This window comes from Athalia rosae, chromosome 1 (assembly GCF_917208135.1).
Source record: "Athalia rosae chromosome 1, iyAthRosa1.1, whole genome shotgun sequence".
Classification (NCBI taxonomy): domain Eukaryota; kingdom Metazoa; phylum Arthropoda; class Insecta; order Hymenoptera; family Athaliidae; genus Athalia; species Athalia rosae.
Genome location: NC_064026.1, coordinates 911,110 through 931,993, shown reverse-complemented (window position 1 = coordinate 931,993; position 20,884 = coordinate 911,110). Strand labels below are relative to the sequence as shown.

The following is a 20,884-nucleotide window of genomic DNA, read 5'->3' as shown; positions in this document are numbered from 1 at the left end:
TTTGTTTCAACCTGTTCACCATACCTAATGCGCCTAATTAGTACATCATATTCTTTCCGTTCGCTGGTGAAAATAATAAAACTTGACAATGGCAAAAAAGTGATGCTTCTGTTCCAGCTCCCCGTGTGGGTATAAAGCTATCAATTATAACTAGTACCTAACTTTCGCGCCAGAACGACCCCCTTAATAGGTGTTCTTGTAAGTAGAGGGCGAAATCTACCCGAAGTTTGTTTTAATTTTCCAACGAAAAAAAAAAAAAAAACAATTCTCTAAATTTTATGCTCTCAAATCGGACTGACCCAGATATGAAACCGTTGAATGTAAATTCTTCAAGATGAAGTAAAAAGCGCCTTAAAATTTGAAAAGCTGCCGCGAAGCGACGAGGAGGAGAGCATTGAAAACTGCACGCGTGGGTTCACACGATATACGCACGTTATAATAAATGACCGAATACACGTAGTACAGACGAGGGTCGAAACGAAGGCAACTGCACCTGCGTCTTACAATTAACCTGCTCGTCGTTTTTAATGGCATCGTAGAGTACTCGCGCTACTAAAGGGCATATTATAATTAAAGTTTGCAAAATCGACGTTGTACATTCCGACGGAAGTTCTTCTAATTACCTTCGCGCAATACGAAACGACATCTGCATAACACAATCCCCGGAATTAACGCAAAGCAAACATAAAGCAAATATATTATAACTTCCATTGTTCGAGGGCTGTTATATGTATGCATAGGTATGTAAATAACACGGAAATTTAGGAACTCAGATTATCTTATTGCTTGATTCCTTTTCCAAACTCACTATACCTACAACTACCATGACGATACCTAAATATGCTAAATTCTATTTATAAAGTACCGCACAAAAAACCATTCATTCCACGTCGAACAGGCCACTTTTTCCAGAAGATTTTTTAATCTTGACGACATTTCTTTTCTATGGTATATTGTGATTTCAGGGATCCAGATTCATGAGCCGAATTGATCTATCTATTGAATTGAACGAATTACCGCCAATTTTTTGCTTTTTCGAGCAGAAAAACTGAGATATCTCGATGGGAAAAATTCGTAGCTCAATTTACTCAACGGATTCGTGTTCCTGGGGTCAAAATACATTGGAAAAGCGTCATACCATCGTTTTTAAAAATACTTCATTTTTGGCCCAAAAATCGAAAAAATCCAAAAGGGTACCCCTTGGAGTTTTTTCAATTTTGGGGTCAAAAATCAACATTTTTTTTATTCCTGTTTTATATGCTATTTCTATGTATTTTTACCCCAGGAATCCGAATCTGAAAGCTAAATTGGCCTATCTATTAAATTGATCCAGTTATCGCCAATTTGTCGATCCAAAAAGTGCGTTAAAAGTCTCATCAAGTTCAAAAAATATTTTGCAAAAGTGGCCCGTTCGTCGTGTAGAGCTCCACACATATTTTTATTTTCTATTTTTTTTTTTATGATAATGGAAGTTCTTGGTTTTTTTTCTGGTCAACTATTCTACTAATTCTTACGTAAATATATTTTTTTTTTTTCGATTTTTGCAATAAGTTTATCTAACAGTAGGTAGAACATGTGCTCAATTATGTGCATGCTTGTACATGATATTTTTCGAATTTCTTACTCATTTGATTACGTTTATCGATATATGCTACGTGTGATGATATTGACACAGCATCGGCGAGTTAGCTTCGCGAAAATTGACGTATAGTAATTCATTTCACGGAACTAACAAGCACGCCGCATCCCGATTTGAACATGATAATGAAGAATCAATCGATTGCAAGTAGATGAAACAAAAACATATGTATACTATACGTAATGACGCACGGTGAGGTATTTCAAGTAATAACTATGGGGGTGTGAAAATACACATGAGTGTATAATTCCTATAGGAGACAAATTATCATCACAGTGTCGCAGCCATAGCTCAATGCACCTTCAGGTACCTTCCAGAAATTTTTTTGTTCTCTTTATTTCATTGATCCACTTTTTTTTAGGTATATTTTCACATGAGAAACGCCAAACTTCGCGCCCCCTTCTTCGATGCTATTGCCGCGCCACTGCTAGCACGTGATTTTATACGTGCCGAAACAAATTATTGGTTATCTGCATTATGATTATCTACCTATGAAATCTGCAACTACATAACTATTCTGAAGGTGTGTATGAATCATGATATCCATCGAGAGGGTGAGCGCGTTGTGTTAGAACTGGATTTGAGAATTAACCTAATTTATAATTCACTCCGATATGACTATATATAAGTATTTTTTGAGAAAAATTAATTCGCATAATTTAAAGTAATACCAGAAGTAAGTTTTTGAAAAAAAAGAAGGGAAACAATAATTGATGCTTATGCAATAGTAAAAAAATGTCATACATTCAATAAAGACGTACTACAGTCATTGATTATACAATTTTGATAAATTAAACACGAATATTAGTCGAGTGTTTCATGTTATATTTTTTTTTAAAGATGGAGAATAGGACATCAAATAGAATATAGCCATATCGAACAACGACATAATTGATTACACGACCATAAAGAATAGAAAAAAGGTACACCGAACATATTGATCATATTTTTCCCATTTATAATATCAAGATAATTTATACGACAATATAGTCATACAGATATGCGACAGAGCTGCAGGTGGTGTATGATATGTATTTCGAAAATATTGTTGCTGGTACAACGAGAGAAAATGTTCGTCAAAATGCAGTGCCTTTGTGGGATTTAATTAGTGGTGCTAATTGGATTTGGTGCTAATGACTGTCGTATAGTTGTACAATTGATTGTCAGTTGATATCCCTTTTTCAATTTCAATTGCTGTTCTGTTGGACAATCGGTCGTAACTCCGTTTATCCTTTAATTTACCCATTTTCGAAAAATCTCTCAATCATTTTTTTCTGAATTCAATTTCTTTTCCATTAATTCGTATTTCGTAATCACAATACACTGGATGATTCGGGGATCAGGTTTCGCATCAACATCGATTAGAAGTTATACAAAATGGAAATCCGACGGTCGCCCAATTAGGCTTTCAAATCCGCGAGGCTTTAACGCCAGATCGAATGAACCGTCGCCTCGTCAAATTGTACCGTCGGGTTGCAGATAAGCGAGTGTAAAACAATTACATGGCAATGTATGTGGAAGCCCGTAAAAGTAAAAGGGATAGCTGCGTACTGAGGGGCAGGTGTATACATTCATACTTATGTCCCTCGTTAACACAGGTACGAAAGACATGTGACACAAAATGGAGATCATCGTACAGAAGGTGAAAATAAAAGAAATATGAATTTTGACTTACCGCCGTCGTAGCAATCTCTCGGTCTCCGTCAAATAATACCGCATACGAACATGTATTTCATGGGAATAAGTCCGTGGGTATGAAAATTGGAAATATGCCATCCCGGAATGGGCGAAACATTCATTGTTGAAGGATCGATGCAATTGGAATACGTGACACTTACTTTGAAATATTCAGTAGCGAGAGGTATAAAAGCGGCGGTAAAGAAATCGTCTGGTACCGCAGGGTTGCTCGAGCGATCCACGTGTAAAAAATTAAAAGATAAATGTACGTGGTTAGCTGTAATGGTAGAAGATACGTGCGGGGTTATTTGCACAGGTATTCCGTCGTCGAACGAATGATGACAATGATCGTCATCCAGTGTATCGGATATCTGATTTGAATATACGTTATACTCGATATTTGTAGTTAGTAACGGAAATAGGTATGTATACATTTACCGTGTACCATGTACGTGTGATCACATTTCATGTACACAATTCAATGCGTTAGACATTTTGAAAGCACACGAAAGTTTGTATAATAAGTGGTGCAGTGGCTGGCGAGCAAGAAGGGGTGGAAAGGGTAAAATCCACTAAGTAAGTAAAAAGCGTTGACTTACGGGATCCGTTCATTCGAAAAATTTAGTTCCTTCTATTTCGTCATTTCGTACGTTCATCGATTGAAAAAAAAAGAAAAAATCTTGTACAATTTTTCCTTTTGTCACTATTGCCATTTCGAAACAGTTTCGTGGTGTTCCGGAGCGACAAAATGGCCGTGAAACTGAGGCTGAAATGAGCTTTGGCGCGGCTTGAGGAAGATCAAAATGTCAAAATATAGAAAATTGGATCAAACGCCGTGAACCCGTTTACGGAAGACAAGAGACAGGGAAACCTGTGAAAAGACGCGACGATGCATTAAAAACTACAAGTATTCACATTTATCGTTACCTATTCGTTATTTCGTTATTTTTCTACCAACGGCAAATGCAAGACAGAGAATCGATGTGGCGCGTCGAGGTATCGAATGAACGGTTTCTCCGTGGGCCTACGCGTCAAAAAATATACCGATGGGTTTGAGAATGACGTGATGAAGGTACCTGAGCCGCACGTGGGCCGAGCTGCTCTCAACTTCATAGCCGTTTCGCTTCTGAGCAGAACTTTCCATCCGGTCGGAGGGTCACACTTTCCTGATTGGTTAACGATTAATCAAATTCTACGATTCTTCGCGAACGTGGGATTTCGTTCGGAAGGGAGATTTTTCAATTATTCACGGTTTCGATACTTTTTTCAGGGCTTTTATCATTTGCTTCTAAGTAACGAAAACTGCCAGATATATGGTATACCAACTCGATTCAGTTGTAGAGAGATTCCGCGTCGCGGTTCATAGATCTTTGATTTTCTATCAATTCGGGAGAGCTGCTACAGGGGAGCTCCAGACGTACCGCCGATCTCGGAATGAAGAAGAAAATTGAAAAGATTGCGCTTGCTTGCTTAACCCTTGACCAAGACCGAATCACGACTTTTGCCTTCTTTATTCGTCCGTCCCGAGTGGCTGGTAAAACGCGCCCCCTCCCCTTTAATCGTCTTCAACGACTTTGAATGACCGCGAAGAATGGCAGGGCCAAGCCAGACAACCTTTTAGCCCTTCGGACTCCCGCAGAATCTCGGTCATAGAATCGGGCAAAAAATAAAGAAGGCGGAAAAAAAAATCTATTCACCGGCGAAATCTCTCCACCACGTAGGTATTGTACGTATACAGCATACATATACACTGAAATATCAACACAATGTATACGGGAGAATTATTTTGACGAAAAATCATCTACCGATGTAAATATTTACGTGTTATAAATCATAAAAAAAAAAAAAAAACACGCGGGATTTTTGTACATAGCCGCACACTGGAGTCGGTACATACGTTAAATATACGTATATATATGTATATGTAATGTACGTGAAAGGGAAAGGGAAAAAAAAGATCTACTATCGTGGTAACGGGTGTACAGTGTACGTAATCATTTCAGGAATGTACAAAAAAAAAAGAACCAAATATATACATAGTTTGCGTACGACAAGGGGGTGGAAAACTTACCGAAAGGTAATTCGAATCGACAGTCTATCAGCAGCGTGTGGCCGGTAGGTTTTTTTGTACCGACGACTTCGCCGCCCCTCATCTCCACCTCCGAATCCAGACTTATCCATTGGCCGGAACCGTCCTGACGATAGTGCACCAAATGGGCAGAAAATAAAACAGAGATTACTGTTGTTCGTTCACTGGACGTGTATACGTGTTTTCCAGGGTATACGTGTTGTGCCTGTGCATAAAACTTGTTACGGGTATAGGCGTTTAAGTCGAACCACGCGAGTGAGTAGTAAGTCGATATCTCCTACGGCCGCGCGTGGCTTCGTTTCTCACATCCAGCGTTCTTCGTAACGTGTCGCGCTACGGTGTGTTCCAATCGGGTGAATTGTAACGTTTCTACACGTCGCGGTACTCGCAACGTCCAACCAATTTGATTACCTGTCTTCCTCATCGCGGTAAAACGATACACGTAACATCCTCGACGGATTATCGTGGGGCGAGCTTATTGTAAACAGGATTCCACGTTATTGTCGAATTTCAATCACGTTGTAACGGCATTGTATGGAAATTACGCATCTCCTTTCTCCTCTCCTTATTAACAAGAGGGTGGAAAATTATACCGCATTGAAATTAGTTCGCGCAACCTTTTGTTGCACAATTTTTTTCAGAGTTTTCGAGAAAACCGCTTCGTTAAATATTATATTTGCATCGGATATTACGAGGAAAATTTTACGGTTATTATACCTTATAGACTCTGACCGATGCTTTTAATCGGAGTAAGCACTTTGTTGGATGAGAACACAATTGCAACGATATTATCACTCCCAAGCTGATCCGAATAAAAAGCTAATTGTCCACAGTGCAGTCTGATGCAGAGACACGGATCTTACGACGAGGGTATTACACGTTGGAAAAAACTCTGACCGAAGAAAGGCAGAGGTGAGCTGATATAAATTGCATACTTGAAAAATTATACGGCAAAACTTGAGTAGCGTTTCAAACAATAACTATGAGAAATGTAAGTGAAAAATAATAAAGTGCACGGAACCGCAATAATTGAGAACTTTCAAACCACACGCGCACTCGCCAACTATAGAGAAAACTTTATAACTGCATCAGCAGCGATAGCAGCATAAACCGGTATGCGCTAATTTCCCTACTACAAGTTCGCTATGGATAATTAATTGGAAACCCGGAATTAACGTTAAATTTTAACCAGTTTAGCGGTGAAATTTTCCGATATTCCGTACGCAAGAATGAAACGAAAAATAAACAAGATAAAAATGAAAATGGGAGAGAGGAGAGGGCGCGAGACGCGGCGAAGACGAACCTTCTAATTTTTGGGGCGGGTAATCGTAACACTTCTCGCAAGCCGCGGCATGAAAGGGTCTTTTCGCGTGACCCTTTTAATCTTGATGACGTCATAGAGTTAAGTTATAACAAGGCATTTGCGAATGTCTACGACGTCGGTTCCTCATCACCATAATAATTCGACGCCGGCGAAAATTCTTGCAAGAAACAGTGTGGATATAATTAAGCGTCTGACACAATGCACGCGCGGTTAGTCGAAAGCCGGCTGTACAGCCCCGGCTACGACTCTGAATTTCCCTCTACACGATGATGTCTGCTGACTGCCGAGAAATTTCTCTCCATTTTCTCTACCGTATAGTCATCGCGAGTTCGTATGCACCTATACGTATAAATATATACATCTTTTATATATGTACGTACGTACGTATAACTATACTTATACCAGCAGCACTGCAGCACCTCGACAAATTCGCACGAGGCGAAATTTTCCCGTAGTTCAGCACTTTGCGATATTACGTGCCTTATATACCTATACGTACATAAATATACGTATACCTATAATGCGTTGAATTTGAACGCACGACGCGACGGGGGAGGGGGGTGCTTCGGCGCAAACTGAACGGTGTAATGAAATTAAAATTTCAATTTTCCACCAACGTCGCGAGAGGAGGCAGAGAAGAAAAAAATGAAGAATTTGAGGAGAAAAATGGAGAAAAAGAATTGTCAATTTTAAAGGGTGATAATTTCACGGTTGGTCGCAACGAGTTTCCCGCTTTTCAAAATGCCAATTATTCGCGGTACGACGTTTGAAAAGAAGCCGGGGCATTATAATATCTCCGCGGGGTGGAGACGGATAAGGTATGTATTATATATATAAGAGCCGGTTGTGGGACCTCGTTCGAGAATTAGTTAAATCGCGTAATTAACGCCGGGCTCTGCGCGTCCGCGGAGCAAATGGTCTAAAAACGACAATGGGTGTACGCGAAGTAGCCCGTAGAAAAGGAAATCGTACGGGGTAAGGTTGGAGGGGAGGTTGCGAAAAACCTCCAACGGCAAAAAGCCGAGAACCGTGCTCACTTTGCACCCGGATAGCCGACAAACGTTGGAAAGTCGGCGCGCGGGGCAATTTTTTTCCAAAGAATTCAGTCGTTAAATTAGGGATATTCCATCACGTCGGAAAGAGCGGTAACTCGAGGGTGAAAGGGGAATCCCGATCAGGGGGGTATCCGGATCATTCGATTACACCGAGGTGTTGATAATGCAAATAAAAAGTTGATGCGATGAAAACGGGTTCAATGTGCTCAAAATTAAACGAAAGCTGAAATAGAATACTCGAAGATTACTTTCCCCCTTTTCGGACCTGACCTCCCCCGCAACCACGTAAGAGATAAGCGAACAATGGACCAAGTTCCAAGTTTTATTATACCATAAATCTTTAATTAACTAGTTTCACCCGTGATATACTTTGCCTATAAGCGAAACCGTTTGCCCGAAAATGTTGGAAGTGCAGCGCACCACCGGCATAGTAACGGCCAGACATAAATAACGATGTTTACACGCGCACACGTGATGCATTTCCATATTACCGCGATACATGTATCTGCATATACCTTCTCAACCATGCGTGTATCCAAAGAGATATAACTTATACGCTTGGTCGGAACCCGAGCGTGGAACATGAAATCTCAGCAAGAAATTTCGTATTATACCCAACTTTCCTACCCGGGGACTGCGAAAACAACACGATGATGTATATATATATAGGATGTGGTCAATTCGCGGCAACCGTTGAATTTAGCGAAAACAAGATATGTGTATATATATATTCATTGAAGAGCGTCCACGTAGGCGAGCTCAAGGGTTGAATCGCGGATCGCCCGCAAGCCGCCGCCAAACGGACTTATTTTCCGGAAAATTTCCGATGAATCATTATTTCGTTGAGCCGGTAAACACGGGAGATAGGTCAAAGTTGAAACGCGTAACACCGGCGAAGCGGGAAATAGCGGATAATTATGATTTCGAAGCCCGTTCGAAATGCACCGGTCCAGTCTTACCGCCGTTGAAGGCTTACGGCTTTTGCAGCCATCACCGATCACTCGACCGTGAATTTTGTATCCTTCGAAAGAGCGCGGGAGGATCCGATGTTTCAACCTTGTTTCGAGCTGTTTCAAATTAACCACTCGACATTTCATTAATATTTCATTAATTATACATCCGTTATAATTTCCTTGTGTAACGCCCTCGAATATATTTCATCGTATCGTGAGCTCCTTCCTCGCGAGCCGTTAATGTGATAATAATTCTACGGCGGGGACCTGTAACGATGTTACAAGTTCGTTATTGAATCGAGAAGCTTTTTTTTTTCACGAACCCGCGAAATCTATTCCCACTTGATTTAGGATCGTTCGATAACGTGTTCGCCGTTCGTTCGTTCCTCGATTCGCGGAATGATATATTTATGAATTTTCCGCTCGAGCGCGGTCCCGCGACAGGACGTGTTACAAATACACGCGGAAGCTCGAGGGGTGTCAAGAACCGGGTAGCGATAAAAATAAAAGATTCTTAAATATCTTAGCGCGGCATTCGGAATCAGTAACCGAGTATGGATCGAGGAAGTTTATTTTCATCTGGGTTAACGGTTGTCCCACGGAGGTCACCGGGGTACGTTCAACCCCGAGAGTTAAGAGATAGGATATTGTTGGAATCGCGCTGAAAATGGGGAGATATCTCCACCTTTCGATAGCGTATCTTCGCTTGTATACCAACTTTCAAAGCCGAGCGGGGGTAGACGTTCGTTCTCTCGTCACTTCCTTAATAATCAGCTCCCTCTTGCCGCTCCTGCGATCCCCCCTTTTCGATTTATATTCCTCCTCTCGCTCCCCCGCATCCTCTCTCACACCTCAGTTTCACTCGCGGTAAAAACCTCGGCCTAGATTGTTTGCTGAATTTATTAGCGAGTTTAAAAGCCGAGCGAACGGACGCGTACGCGTGACGAGAAGAGAGACACGAAAACCACCAGGTGCGTGTTAATTAAACTGTTTGAGGAAAAAAATTATAGATTCAAACGCCCCGCCGTCGAAATCTCCGTTCCCTGTCGCGGTGGATGAGAAGACAAAGAGAATCTGTACATTGCGTTAGAATTTCCAAGAGGCCCTCGTGCGCCGTTCAATCCACTTATCGTATTCTCATTTAAATATAAAACACACCCACATTCGACGAACGGACGTTTTTTCCAATCTCGCATAACGGTGGTTGTATCAAAAATTTTACTCGCCATCAAAAAATTTCTGTCCCTGAAAATTTTTTCTCGAACTTTCCGACGACTTTCCTTCGAAAAATTCTCGGAAACTGAAATGAGAAAAAAAAAATCACTCCTCGGGATTTCGCCATCGAGATAAAAGGGAATCAAATTTTCTCTCCTCTCATTTCTTTCTTCTTTCGTTTTCGAACGAAGATCAAATTCGCGGAACAAAACACCTTTCAACAGTTGTTGCTGATCGAGACACGGCCCTATCGAGAATCAGATCTCCGGTGGTAAAATATTTTTCTCCGACTTCATACGTACCACAGCGGGCAATTGACGTAACGCAAGTCCGAAGCTGCTGTAAAATCTCTCTACTAGCGTAAGCCGTTCGTGTTTCTAACAATAAAGGAACGAAGTGTTCTCAACATTTGCCAAAATCGTTCGAAAGTGCCACAAGCTGCTAACGTCGTCAGTTTGCCGGACCGTCACCGGGGACCGACTGTCTTGCCAACCCCGCGAAGGCGCCAAATAATTTAGCTCTTTTTTTTCCGCCTTACTTTCCGCCTTACGTACCACGTATCGAGAGAAATCGGTCATCCGGGGAGACGATAAAAAGTGTACGGAAATAAAAGCAGACGCATGAGGACTGTTCCGATTTTGAGTATTCTTCTTCGGAATTGAACGTCGTTGGTTACAGTTCGTTCGGTCGATGACGTTATATTAAACCGGTGACCCCGTACACGCGAGTCACTCGTCAGCTGACTCGATAACTAATAATCTTCGTGGTCTATTTATTATTTTCCCCGAATTAGAACAGCTTCTCCATCGATCATTCGAGGGCCTCGAAATTCTTCGGAATGAAATTTCACGTCCAGATGCATCGGGTCGCCCGCAGGTCAGAGCCGGGCGCGGAAAACGCTACGAAACATCCCTCGGAGGTACCTACCTACATCTTTGCAGGAAACTTCGGAGCTTCCCTCTATAATTATAGCTCCGTAACTTTGCTCGTTTGAAGTTCGGGTCTGTGAGGCTTAAAGAAACAGACCGAAAGTGTCGCCCACGGTGTGCAACACCGGCCCGAGTATATCTGTATACGTGCGGGTGCTGACAGGGAAAACTACTCGCGAAATTTCGACGTACGGCTTACTTTGTAAAACGTTCATCCGTGATGATATCCGTTCGCCATCTTTCTTCCGTTGGAAAGAACTTTTTCCGACGGATTTTCGCCCCCTGAAAAATCTTGACGGTATAAGGCCGCGTTATATTCTTATTCGTTTTTCGTTTCTCAAACGAGATCCGGCGATGAGAATTAAAATAAAGCAGAAACGGAACGAACGGAGAACGAGGTTCGCGAAATAATACCTACTATACGTATACGCGGCGAAATTGTAGAACCTTGTTGTATAAATAAAAATCGGAAGCTCGGAATATCTTTTTTCACGATGCATCGCACGAAGGGAAGCGAAGGTCACGCGGAGGCCCCGCAGCGGTACAACCAACACCTACGTTGGTCTACGTGGTACGGAATCGTTTGACAAACTCGAGTGGATTTCTAATGTGAATCGAACCTCACATGTAGATCTCGCGTGTAGCTTTATGAATATTTTAAGCCAGGGCTGACCCAGATTGTCCTCAACGAGAAAGTCAGGGATAGGCAGGTGGGTAGGTGGTAAACTAGCGATTGTGCGAATAGGTCGTATCTTTCGTTTCGATCATCTGTGTGTGAGTTTCATACAGAGCTAGGCAAAAAAAGTGACGGCTGCCCTTGTTTTCGCAATGATTTCGCATTCGGATTTTCCTCTGTTACGCGGACGTGTACGTGACCTACCATCGATTCTCCCGAATAATTATTATAGGAAACGAAAAATCTACATGCGAAATACACACGCAAGCGAATAACAATGAACGAATAATTACCGGGACCGGCGAGTTTTCGATGAATGAATTGAAATCGCAACATCGGATCGTGTAGAAGTGAAACGAGACGGTGGATCGTCGAAAATAATTGCGAAGATATAAACAAGTATTTCTTTAAAGGGAAAAAAAAAAAAAAAATAATAAAAAAGGAGGGAGGTCTTTGTTTCAATCGAACGAGTATCGGCTCCTGGCCTCATCGAATCACCCCGTACGATACGAGTCTCCGTGAATTGCCCCCTGCGAGCGGCTGTATAAAGAAATTCTAAGCCGATGATAGCCGGTGAGTCGAAGAAGAAGGGTGGACGAGAGAGAGGGAGAGAGAGAGCTTTGAAATTTTTCAACTCCGAAAGAGAAGCGTCTCTTTAAAATGCTCTTAAAATCTCGGTGTGTTATTGATTGCAAAAAAGTCGACTCATACGCGACTGTGGGCGACTACACGACTGTTATTTTGATATCTGTTTTCGTATTCATTGACGATGATACACGTCGCTGACGCCGACGCGGGGTCAGGCGTACGTGATATTCCATTTATTCTCCCCCCTGATTATATCGGCCGAATTATTTACTCCTCGTACGCGGTACACCGTAGCGAACGATGTATTTTCACGCCGATAATGAGAACCGTGGTACAAAAGGAGGACAAAACAAATTACGGAAAAAAGCCAGTCCTTCGGTCCACGGCAATAACCGGATCCGCTTTTAATTAAAAAACACGTCCGATGACGGTACGGTACGGTACGGTGTTCGTCGAATTTTTAAGCACATCATAAATCCGGATAAGAAATTATACGCGGGAAGGCAACGTGAGGGATTGTAACGAAACGTCGGTAATCCGCTCAAAGATCGGTGGATCGACGGAATCTTCGGCGATCGAATTTAATCCAGGACCCGCGAGTCAGAATCAAGGATCGCGCCGGCGAGGGTGAATAAAAGTGCGAAAATCCGAGTCTTGGGGGCGATACGCGTGGGCGTTTCCGCGGCCATGTGCAGCAGCAGCAGCAGCAGCAGCAACAACGCGGTGCGTGAGAACTCTAAATTACATTCGGTGTGTACACGATCTAATGGTATAGCTTTATACTCCGGTGTGACCCCTAACCACCTGCACCCCTTCCTTTTTCATCCCCTTCGCCATTCCGGAACCCCGAACTCTACGTCCGCTCCCGTCGCCCGCTTCGTCCCTCGTCACCCGACCGTTTCATTGAGCGTTGCCACTTGGCTAAGTGCCAAGTGACGTCACAACCAGGACTAGGGATCGTTTCGACCGGGAACAAAGTCGGCGCTCCTCAAACCCCCGCGTAAGCTACATAGGTATACCGTACCTGTAACGCCCGTACATACACTCCCGTACCTCCTCTTCGAACTCGGCTCCCTAATCTAATTTGTACAACCCTCGAGTGATACGACGATGCAGCCGCAAACGTCATTCGCCTACGAGTCCCAGGGTCGAGGGTACGCGCCGTAACCTACCTAATTACCTATGTAAATCCCGAGAACACAGGAGGTTCCCCATGAATCGATAGACGTTACGCAATTTCCGGTTATTTGCCGCGTCTACCGGCGGATCGCCATTCTCTCGAAAACCATCGACGCGATCGTCCCGTAAAAATTGAGGTGTACGTTTCGGTGAGGCGTCCCACGGCCGACCGAAGACTTTCTCTTTGTCAGCGGATAGCGTCGGTTGTAATGTAATTCGAAGGTCGGGTAGTTTTCCGCGGCATGAGACTCGCGAAATACCGTACGTGGATTATAGGTGGGTGTGCAGACAAGTGTCGCGGAGGGTTTCGAATAACCTTTGTTTCGAAAGCGGTCCTTCGACGCGACACTCGACACTCGATCCTAGAAGCTTTTCGCAATCGCGTATACTCTCGGCCCATTCCTAATCTCGTCTCTTGCGACGTTGTACTCGCAAAATTTCACGCGCCGCCAATAAAAATGCCCCACGTCGCATTCATCATTGTACATCCCGGTCTAAATGGCGTTTTAGTCTATTTACCCCATTCATCGTTACCTTATCGAATGCAGGGTTGCATTACCCGAACTGGGGCGTACCGATTCGGCTGATTAATGTCGATCGATTTCGATCAAAGTACAGCCTGCACGGGCGCACCGCTCCAAAGACCGACTAGAGAAAGTTACGGTCCTTTCTTCCGCTTTTATGGGTATACCCGGGAATTACGCGCGTTTATTTTTTTATCGCTCCGCGGCGCATGCACCGTTTTACGCAACAGTAAATTTTCATTGCACCTGCAATACGTACGATCACCCGGTTTTACGGTATGCCTCCGACAACGCGGTGAAACGATGACGATCGTAAGATAATTGTGAGAATTCGCGGCGCGGATTTTCCAAGCAAGGAACGAAAGAAACGAGGAAATCGAGTGAATTTTCATACGGCAAACGAACACCGGGAGTTCAAACGCGGAATAGGAGGATAAGTGGTGGCCGCGAAGACGTGACGCGAAAAGTTGTTATAAGATCAGCTACTGAGAAACTTTTTGCGACGGGCGACGAAGTGGCCCTCGATAATTATCGCGACGTTCGCCGAATGACGATCCCAAATTTCGCCAAGGTCACACGCGGATACCTCTGTTCGCAACGAGTGCTTGACTCGAAACGAAAAAAACGACTCGATCGACGCTTTCAATTTCTCCGTCCTATTTCCGAATATTATCCAGGATCCCTGACGCGTAGTACGGAAGACCCGTAAGTTTAACGGGCTGTATAAATCAGAGTTTCGAATTTTGTTTGAGGGCAGCTTGCCGAGGGCTTCCGGCTGCCCGGAAAAAAATTTCCATGTATTATACGGAGGGACGAGACTCGAACGGGCGGCGCGATTCCGAATATCCAAGAATGAGGGGGGAGGGGGGAAAGGTCTTGTACCGGAAGAGGGAATTGATCCGAAATTCTACGGGGACACGGGCCCAGCCGCGACGCGACGTGATCTATACTTCGTTGACTGGCTCTCCGTTGTTTCCGAGGGAGTATTCCTCCGGTCTGTTATTGACGGATGAAATTAGAAGAACTCACTACACACGCCCGCGATATCGTCGCGAGCTTTTTCTCGCTGCGACAAAAATATACATCGCATACAAAGCAGCTATTTTCCCGGAAGCAAACGATCTTTATACTCGGATCGAATCCATTCTCCCTCGTTGTTATTAAAGGAGCCAAATGGAGAGGCTGCAGGTTGCTCGGATACGGGACTTTGGTATTCCCGGCGAATATATCCACCTCGCCAATTTTCATATTTCATTGCTTTGAAAAATTTTATTATTTCATCCGAACGCTCGAGGGGTAGAGATAGTTGTACTTCCGCGTATACGTCACGTTCCACGTGTTATATATACAAGACCGAGAACGGCCTATTCTTTATTTCTGTTCCCCCGATTCTTTTATCCATTTTATATCCCGCCTGCTTCGGATTCACGCCTCTGTTATGCAGAGTCACTTCCTCTTTTTTTTTTTCACTTCCATTCGGACGAAAATTATTCAAAGACAAACCATTACGAAGAGTTTCGAAGTCTCGCGAGTGCTACGTTTGTTATTCGATTTATTTCTGTACAAATTGTACGTATGCCCTCCCTCGTGGCGTGGCGTTCGCCCTCGCATAGGTCCAAGGTTAAGGTCACCGCTGTTCGACGTTAACGGGAGTTGAATTATTTTAAATTTAGTCCGCCATTGCGTGCGGCGGACTCTTTAGCGGAAACAGAAAATTAAAATAAAAGAAGCGAAGGTAAAAAAAAAAAAAACGAAAAAGGCTGCCTCATTAACCGCGGAACTCTGCAAAAACCGTATTCAAGTATATTCGCGTCGAAAAGAATCGCACGATCTCCGATTCATTCGCAAACTACCGTTTGTTCGAACAATGACAGCGACGACGATATAGTTATGACGAAGCGTGAAAAAAAAAAAATCATCGGGGAAACGCTAATTATATCGAAAGGAGGGTCGGCGGTTAATTATCATAAGGGAAATTAATAACGCCCGATTAGGGTTTCTGGGAGTCGCAATCGCGCGTCTGGGAAGTTGGCAACTCTGCAAGTCGCAATGTCAGCCCAACTATATCACCCCGTTTCTCCTTCTCTCCCTTACATCCCCGTCTTCGGAAGTTTAAGCCGAAAACACACGCGCGTACCCGTACGTATAATTGAATAAGTATTCGAGTCAGTCGTGAATCCGCGCGCCCTTCGTCTCCCTACGAACCGCCGACTCGAACAACGATTGTTGTAGTATTACGCTTCCGATCGGCTGTATGCCAAATCCTTGACATATTTCTACCCTCCGATGCTCGCGTACTCGCCTCGTATTAACGCGTTACCGGCCTATAAAACATACAGAGACGTCGGCTTAGCCGCAGGAATTCAAAAGGGTGAAAAATAAGGGGTGCGGCGAAATTCCGAAAAGAACCGAGTGCCTCGACATACTTCCGACGAACACACCGATGCGACGGCGTAATAAGGTAATAGGGCGTATCGTAGCCCACAGTCGAATTTGAACGACCTAAAAAGCTCGCCCTGTGTGTGCCCTTCCCACAATCGGAGGACTTTGGGATCTGAACGCGATAGGGCGATGCGACGGGGGGTGCCAAACGACGCGGAGAGACAGGCCATTAAACGCTCTCTGGCTCTCATCCACTTCCTCGACCGTTCGCTTCCATCGCCCGCAAATACAAACAGATTATAACGCATTCCGCGAAGTAAACATCATCGCTTACGCCCTTCGGTGTCAAACGAACTGATTTTTATAACATTCTGAAGTACCGTGGCGTGCCGGAGATTCGACTCTGTGGTCCGAGTGTTGCTGTTCTTGTCGAGTATATCGTGTTGTTGTTGGTGTTGTTGTTGTTGTTGTTGTTGCGATTCCGCGACGAATGCGGGTGCAGACGGTGACGGTGTCGTGTGAGAATGTACGTATGCAGATGCAGGTGCGGATGCGGATGCAGATGGAATTTCATGTGGATGCCGTACTGCAGATTTGTTCGTTACCTCGTTTGAGTAGGACACTTCCGGCAAAGGGATGTAGTGATAGCCCAGCGCTTCGTCCCAGACAATCCCCTTGGACCATACCTCAACCAAAAGTCCCGTGTTCACGTCGTTCGTCTCGCTGTGCAACAATTTCAACAACAATGATTAGAGCGGGGCACGAAATGGACGACAAACTTGCCGATCTTTGATATCGGTTCGTCGAAATTATCGACCAGCTGATATTGGTCACACATATACGCATAGGTACGCGTTCGTAATTCACGTGTAGACACGCCACCCACTAATGGATGTCAAATGTGGAATGCCGGATTTCAGGCACCTCTGGGAGTAGCTAGAGATTTGAAATTATTCCGACCGTAAACGTAGGGCTAATGAGATACATATACTACGTACGCTGGCGACATAGATATGTATATCGAACGTGGCAATTAATCGATTCACTTTGTACACGCGAACGAGCACAGGTTGAAAAGGGTGATCGGCGAGTCGTTGAAATTTGATCAATTAACGGTGAATTAAAACCGTGTTTCGTCTAGTACTCGGGGAGATTTGTATGTACGTCTTTCGTGTAATCGTGCATGTCAAGGTATCACGGCGTCGGGTGTATCGACTCGATGCGGCGGTGTTCGAATCGGATGCACGAGGAGAGAACGGCAGCGAGCCGCAGGGGCGAGCTTTAATTATTTTCAGAATATTTCGCAGCGGGGTTTTCACGTTCCACTGGAGTACGGAATACGAGTGAAAATGAGAAAAGTAAAATAAAATAAAAGGCGATATCGGGCAACGTGAGCGGGGATCGTGACGCATAATACAAACCTACGTGGGTTAGAGAAAACTACGTTGCAATACGTTTGTACACACACGTGCAGCTATCGAGCTAAGCCAAGGGGTGGAATTACGAAAGACGTTGCCCGATGATCGTGCGCGCGCTCGCTCCTTCCGAAGGGAAAACTAATAGGCGAGGAGCTCCGCGAGACCTACGTGATAATAATTTCAATAATAATAATAATAATATGCATTGTAAGGGAGGGAGTTTATCCGGCGAAATTAATATCCATGTTATTATACTTTATGCGTAAGTACGTGCTTGTCTGCAGTTTTAGCTTGGAGAAAAGAGAGATGAAAAAAGAGATTCTTATCCTTAGAATAGTCTACGGTTATTTCCTACGCTAGGTGTACTTACAAAAGAAAATCTTGTTCCCAGCACGGGTTGGCTCCTTTCACCGTGACCGTTGTTGATTTTACGTTCTGCAGCTTCAACGTTACGTAAGTGTCTAATAGCGGAGCTGAAATATCAACGATGCGAATTAAGCGTGGAGAAAAACCTTCGCGTTTTCCGCTACGCGATTCGCTCGAACGGAGCTAGAGAGACTCCGGATATCCCGAATATTCAATGACTCGAAAATATTTTTGAAAAAATCTACAGACGATCGGTTTTCCAGCGAATTCGCCGGTCACAACTGCCAACGGTGACTCCGATCTCGGGCATCGCACGTACCTTTGTCACCCACGAGCCTCGCCTTCTTCACTGAAAACAGATAAAAGGGCAAAATGAAAAACGATCCTGCGAACGTCGGCCGCAGCGTTCAAACGACACAGACATACGAATCACGTGCAACGTTGACGGATACATTCCAGTATCCGGATGTGCAGGGTACGCAAACGTAGACAGACGTGTGTATACGCAGTGGTGGTTTAAACCGGACTTATTTGCAAGCATAGTAATTAAATGGGGCGAGGGTGAACGAGTTTACCCACGCTGATTCATTTAACCGATTGACTGGCTTTGAGCAGCTTCCTCCGCCGCCGCTAATCCTCCCGCTCTTACGCGGAAATACGTTTCAGCCGAATCAGATTTACTTTTACAAAACCGCGAACGTGACGAATCGCCACTACCCCGCGCCTAGCAGTTCCGCTGTACAATGTCCAGAAAATCGGATCCCAAGTTTCTTAATTACACACGAGATAACGAGGCTGCGCCGAGTATACCTGTAATTACGGTATTATTCGCATTACGATACTCCACCAGCCGCGATAACCTCGTGCGATTTCAAACTTGTCTCGTTCACCGCGATTCCACAGTTCGACCGACTGCATTATACCCGCCTCGGGTTAATCCAATTGAATATATTAGGCCCTCGGGCGACAAAAAAAAATTTATACGATATTTCTTGCGCCGCCGTCGAACCGAACTCCCCCTCTATTCGATATCCAATCTCGGTACGCCATCGGAAAACAATTGTTTCAAATATATTTCATGCCCGCGATATTTTCATTTATTCGTTCGATTTGTTCCCTCCTTTGGAATACATGTATGATATCGCGAATCGCACCGCGGTTGCATAGAAAAATATATACGGATATAAGTACGGTGTCATTTTTTACAATCGACCGGACTAAAAATTCTATCCCCGCACCAGAGTTTGTTTTTTAGGTAATTCGACAAGAGAAACGAAACAGATGCGTATGCGTGGTGCGAAAAAATATTCAAAGTGTTCACCCCGGTGTGTCGCACCCATCCATTCATCCACCCGTGTACAAAAAAACGTCAACCCGATCGTTCCGTTCCACTTGCACCCCTATCTACGTACGGTGGAGATATTTTCGTCGGTTTTTACACCATCGAAAAATATCCACGAATCTCGATAGACCTCTGATACCGTGGATTTGAAAAAAAAAAAAAAAAAAAGGAAGAGTCAACGAATCGAATAAACTTGGCTAAAAGATTCGTCCGCATTCAAGCCCATTCTCTGTTTCTATTTACGAATTAGTTTTCTGTATCGCTTATCTCTCGTTGTACATAACGAGAAATGAGCGATAGAAAAAAATTGGTTGATATCGATAACGAAACGTACTTACGTCGACAACGCCCACACGGCGAACGTACGATGGTCAAGTGTCAATTGATTGTCGGTATCTATACCGATGTTTGCACCCACACAGTCGACCCAATAATCAACCGGGGGGAAAAAAAACTCCTTGTGAGCAACAAGCCCCCCCCCCCCCCCCTCGACGCTCGGTTGCGTCAGCAAGGTGCATTTATACGAACGTTTCTAGCGGTAACGGAAAGACGGTGTTACGTAAACCCTATTCCATGTTATCATTATTGTTACATTTCTCTATTTACAACCTGAGCCGAAAAATAGGCAATTTCGGAAAGTGATCAGTAGCCGAGTACACCGTCTCACTTTCAAAGAAAACGAAGCCTTTCCCTTCGGTTAAAATTTCAAAGTTGACCGGTCTTTTTTTTGGCCCACTGTGCGGTAGCTACGATAGTAAATAGTGAAATCCTTCCCCCCCCCCCCCCCCCCCCCCCGTACTTCTAGCTAGATATCTATGTATACGTTCACGCTGCATAATGAAATTTCTGGAGTCTGGTATGCTTTGAGGTTTGCTACCTGTTGGAGTGCTGGTCGAAATAAGGGATGAGGTGGCGGGTAGGTCCTTGAACCATCAACATTTCCGAACAGTTTAACAAGTATGACATAGTTTCGTGCCTCGCGTTTTTGCCATTCGGACGTATCACCTCGTCAGCTGTTGGGGTACGTTGAGATAAAGTTGTTGAACGGTTGCGAAAACAGTGGCGGGTTTTACGCGAGGCGAAACATCATCGCCACCGCTCATTACCCAAATTAAAGTAGCGGAGCTTGCAAAGCTCGTACACGATCGTGACTCGCTTCAGACTCTGGGGATGGTCGCGAAAAGCGTGCAGGCCGCGGGGTAAAATGGAAATATTAAAGAGTAAAGGTACGACAAAGAGAAAGTGGGAAGAGAAAAAAAGATCCCGCTACTACGGAGAACCGGACTCTCCGACTCCGTCCCCGCTAAAACGACTGATGAAGAAATTCGGGGAAAATGGTAACTCGATTTTAGAAATGAAAAATTCCACGGAAAGGTAACGAAACGGTTCCGGTGGACTTTGAATCTGAAAATTACCCGCATGACGAGATACGACAACCCATCCTCCCTTCGATTCGTTTTTCATTTATTTTTCTGAAAATTTGAGGCTCGCCTCCTTTTACGATCCTCGGAAATTGTTTATTATCAGA

The 20,884-nt window shown here is 44.0% G+C and overlaps 1 protein-coding gene across 7 annotated transcripts in view; it reads right to left on the bottom strand.

The window, feature by feature from the left end:
* Positions 1-20,884, bottom strand: part of LOC105693419 (protein unc-13 homolog B) — a 171,030-nt gene that overhangs the window by 134,402 nt on the left and 15,744 nt on the right. For 6 of the 7 annotated variants that reach the window (XM_020856630.2, XM_048654564.1, XM_020856631.2 and 3 more), the window contains 5 exons: positions 18,334-18,363; positions 18,019-18,121; positions 16,836-16,953; positions 5,388-5,511; positions 4,393-4,482 (listed from right to left, as the gene is read on the bottom strand). In XM_020856630.2, coding sequence (XP_020712289.2) covers positions 4,393-4,482; positions 5,388-5,511; positions 16,836-16,953; positions 18,019-18,121; positions 18,334-18,363 — 465 coding nt within the window. The remainder of the gene's footprint in view (positions 1-4,392; positions 4,483-5,387; positions 5,512-16,835; positions 16,954-18,018; positions 18,122-18,333; positions 18,364-20,884) is intronic. The other variant, XM_012413327.3, reaches the window with a different exon arrangement.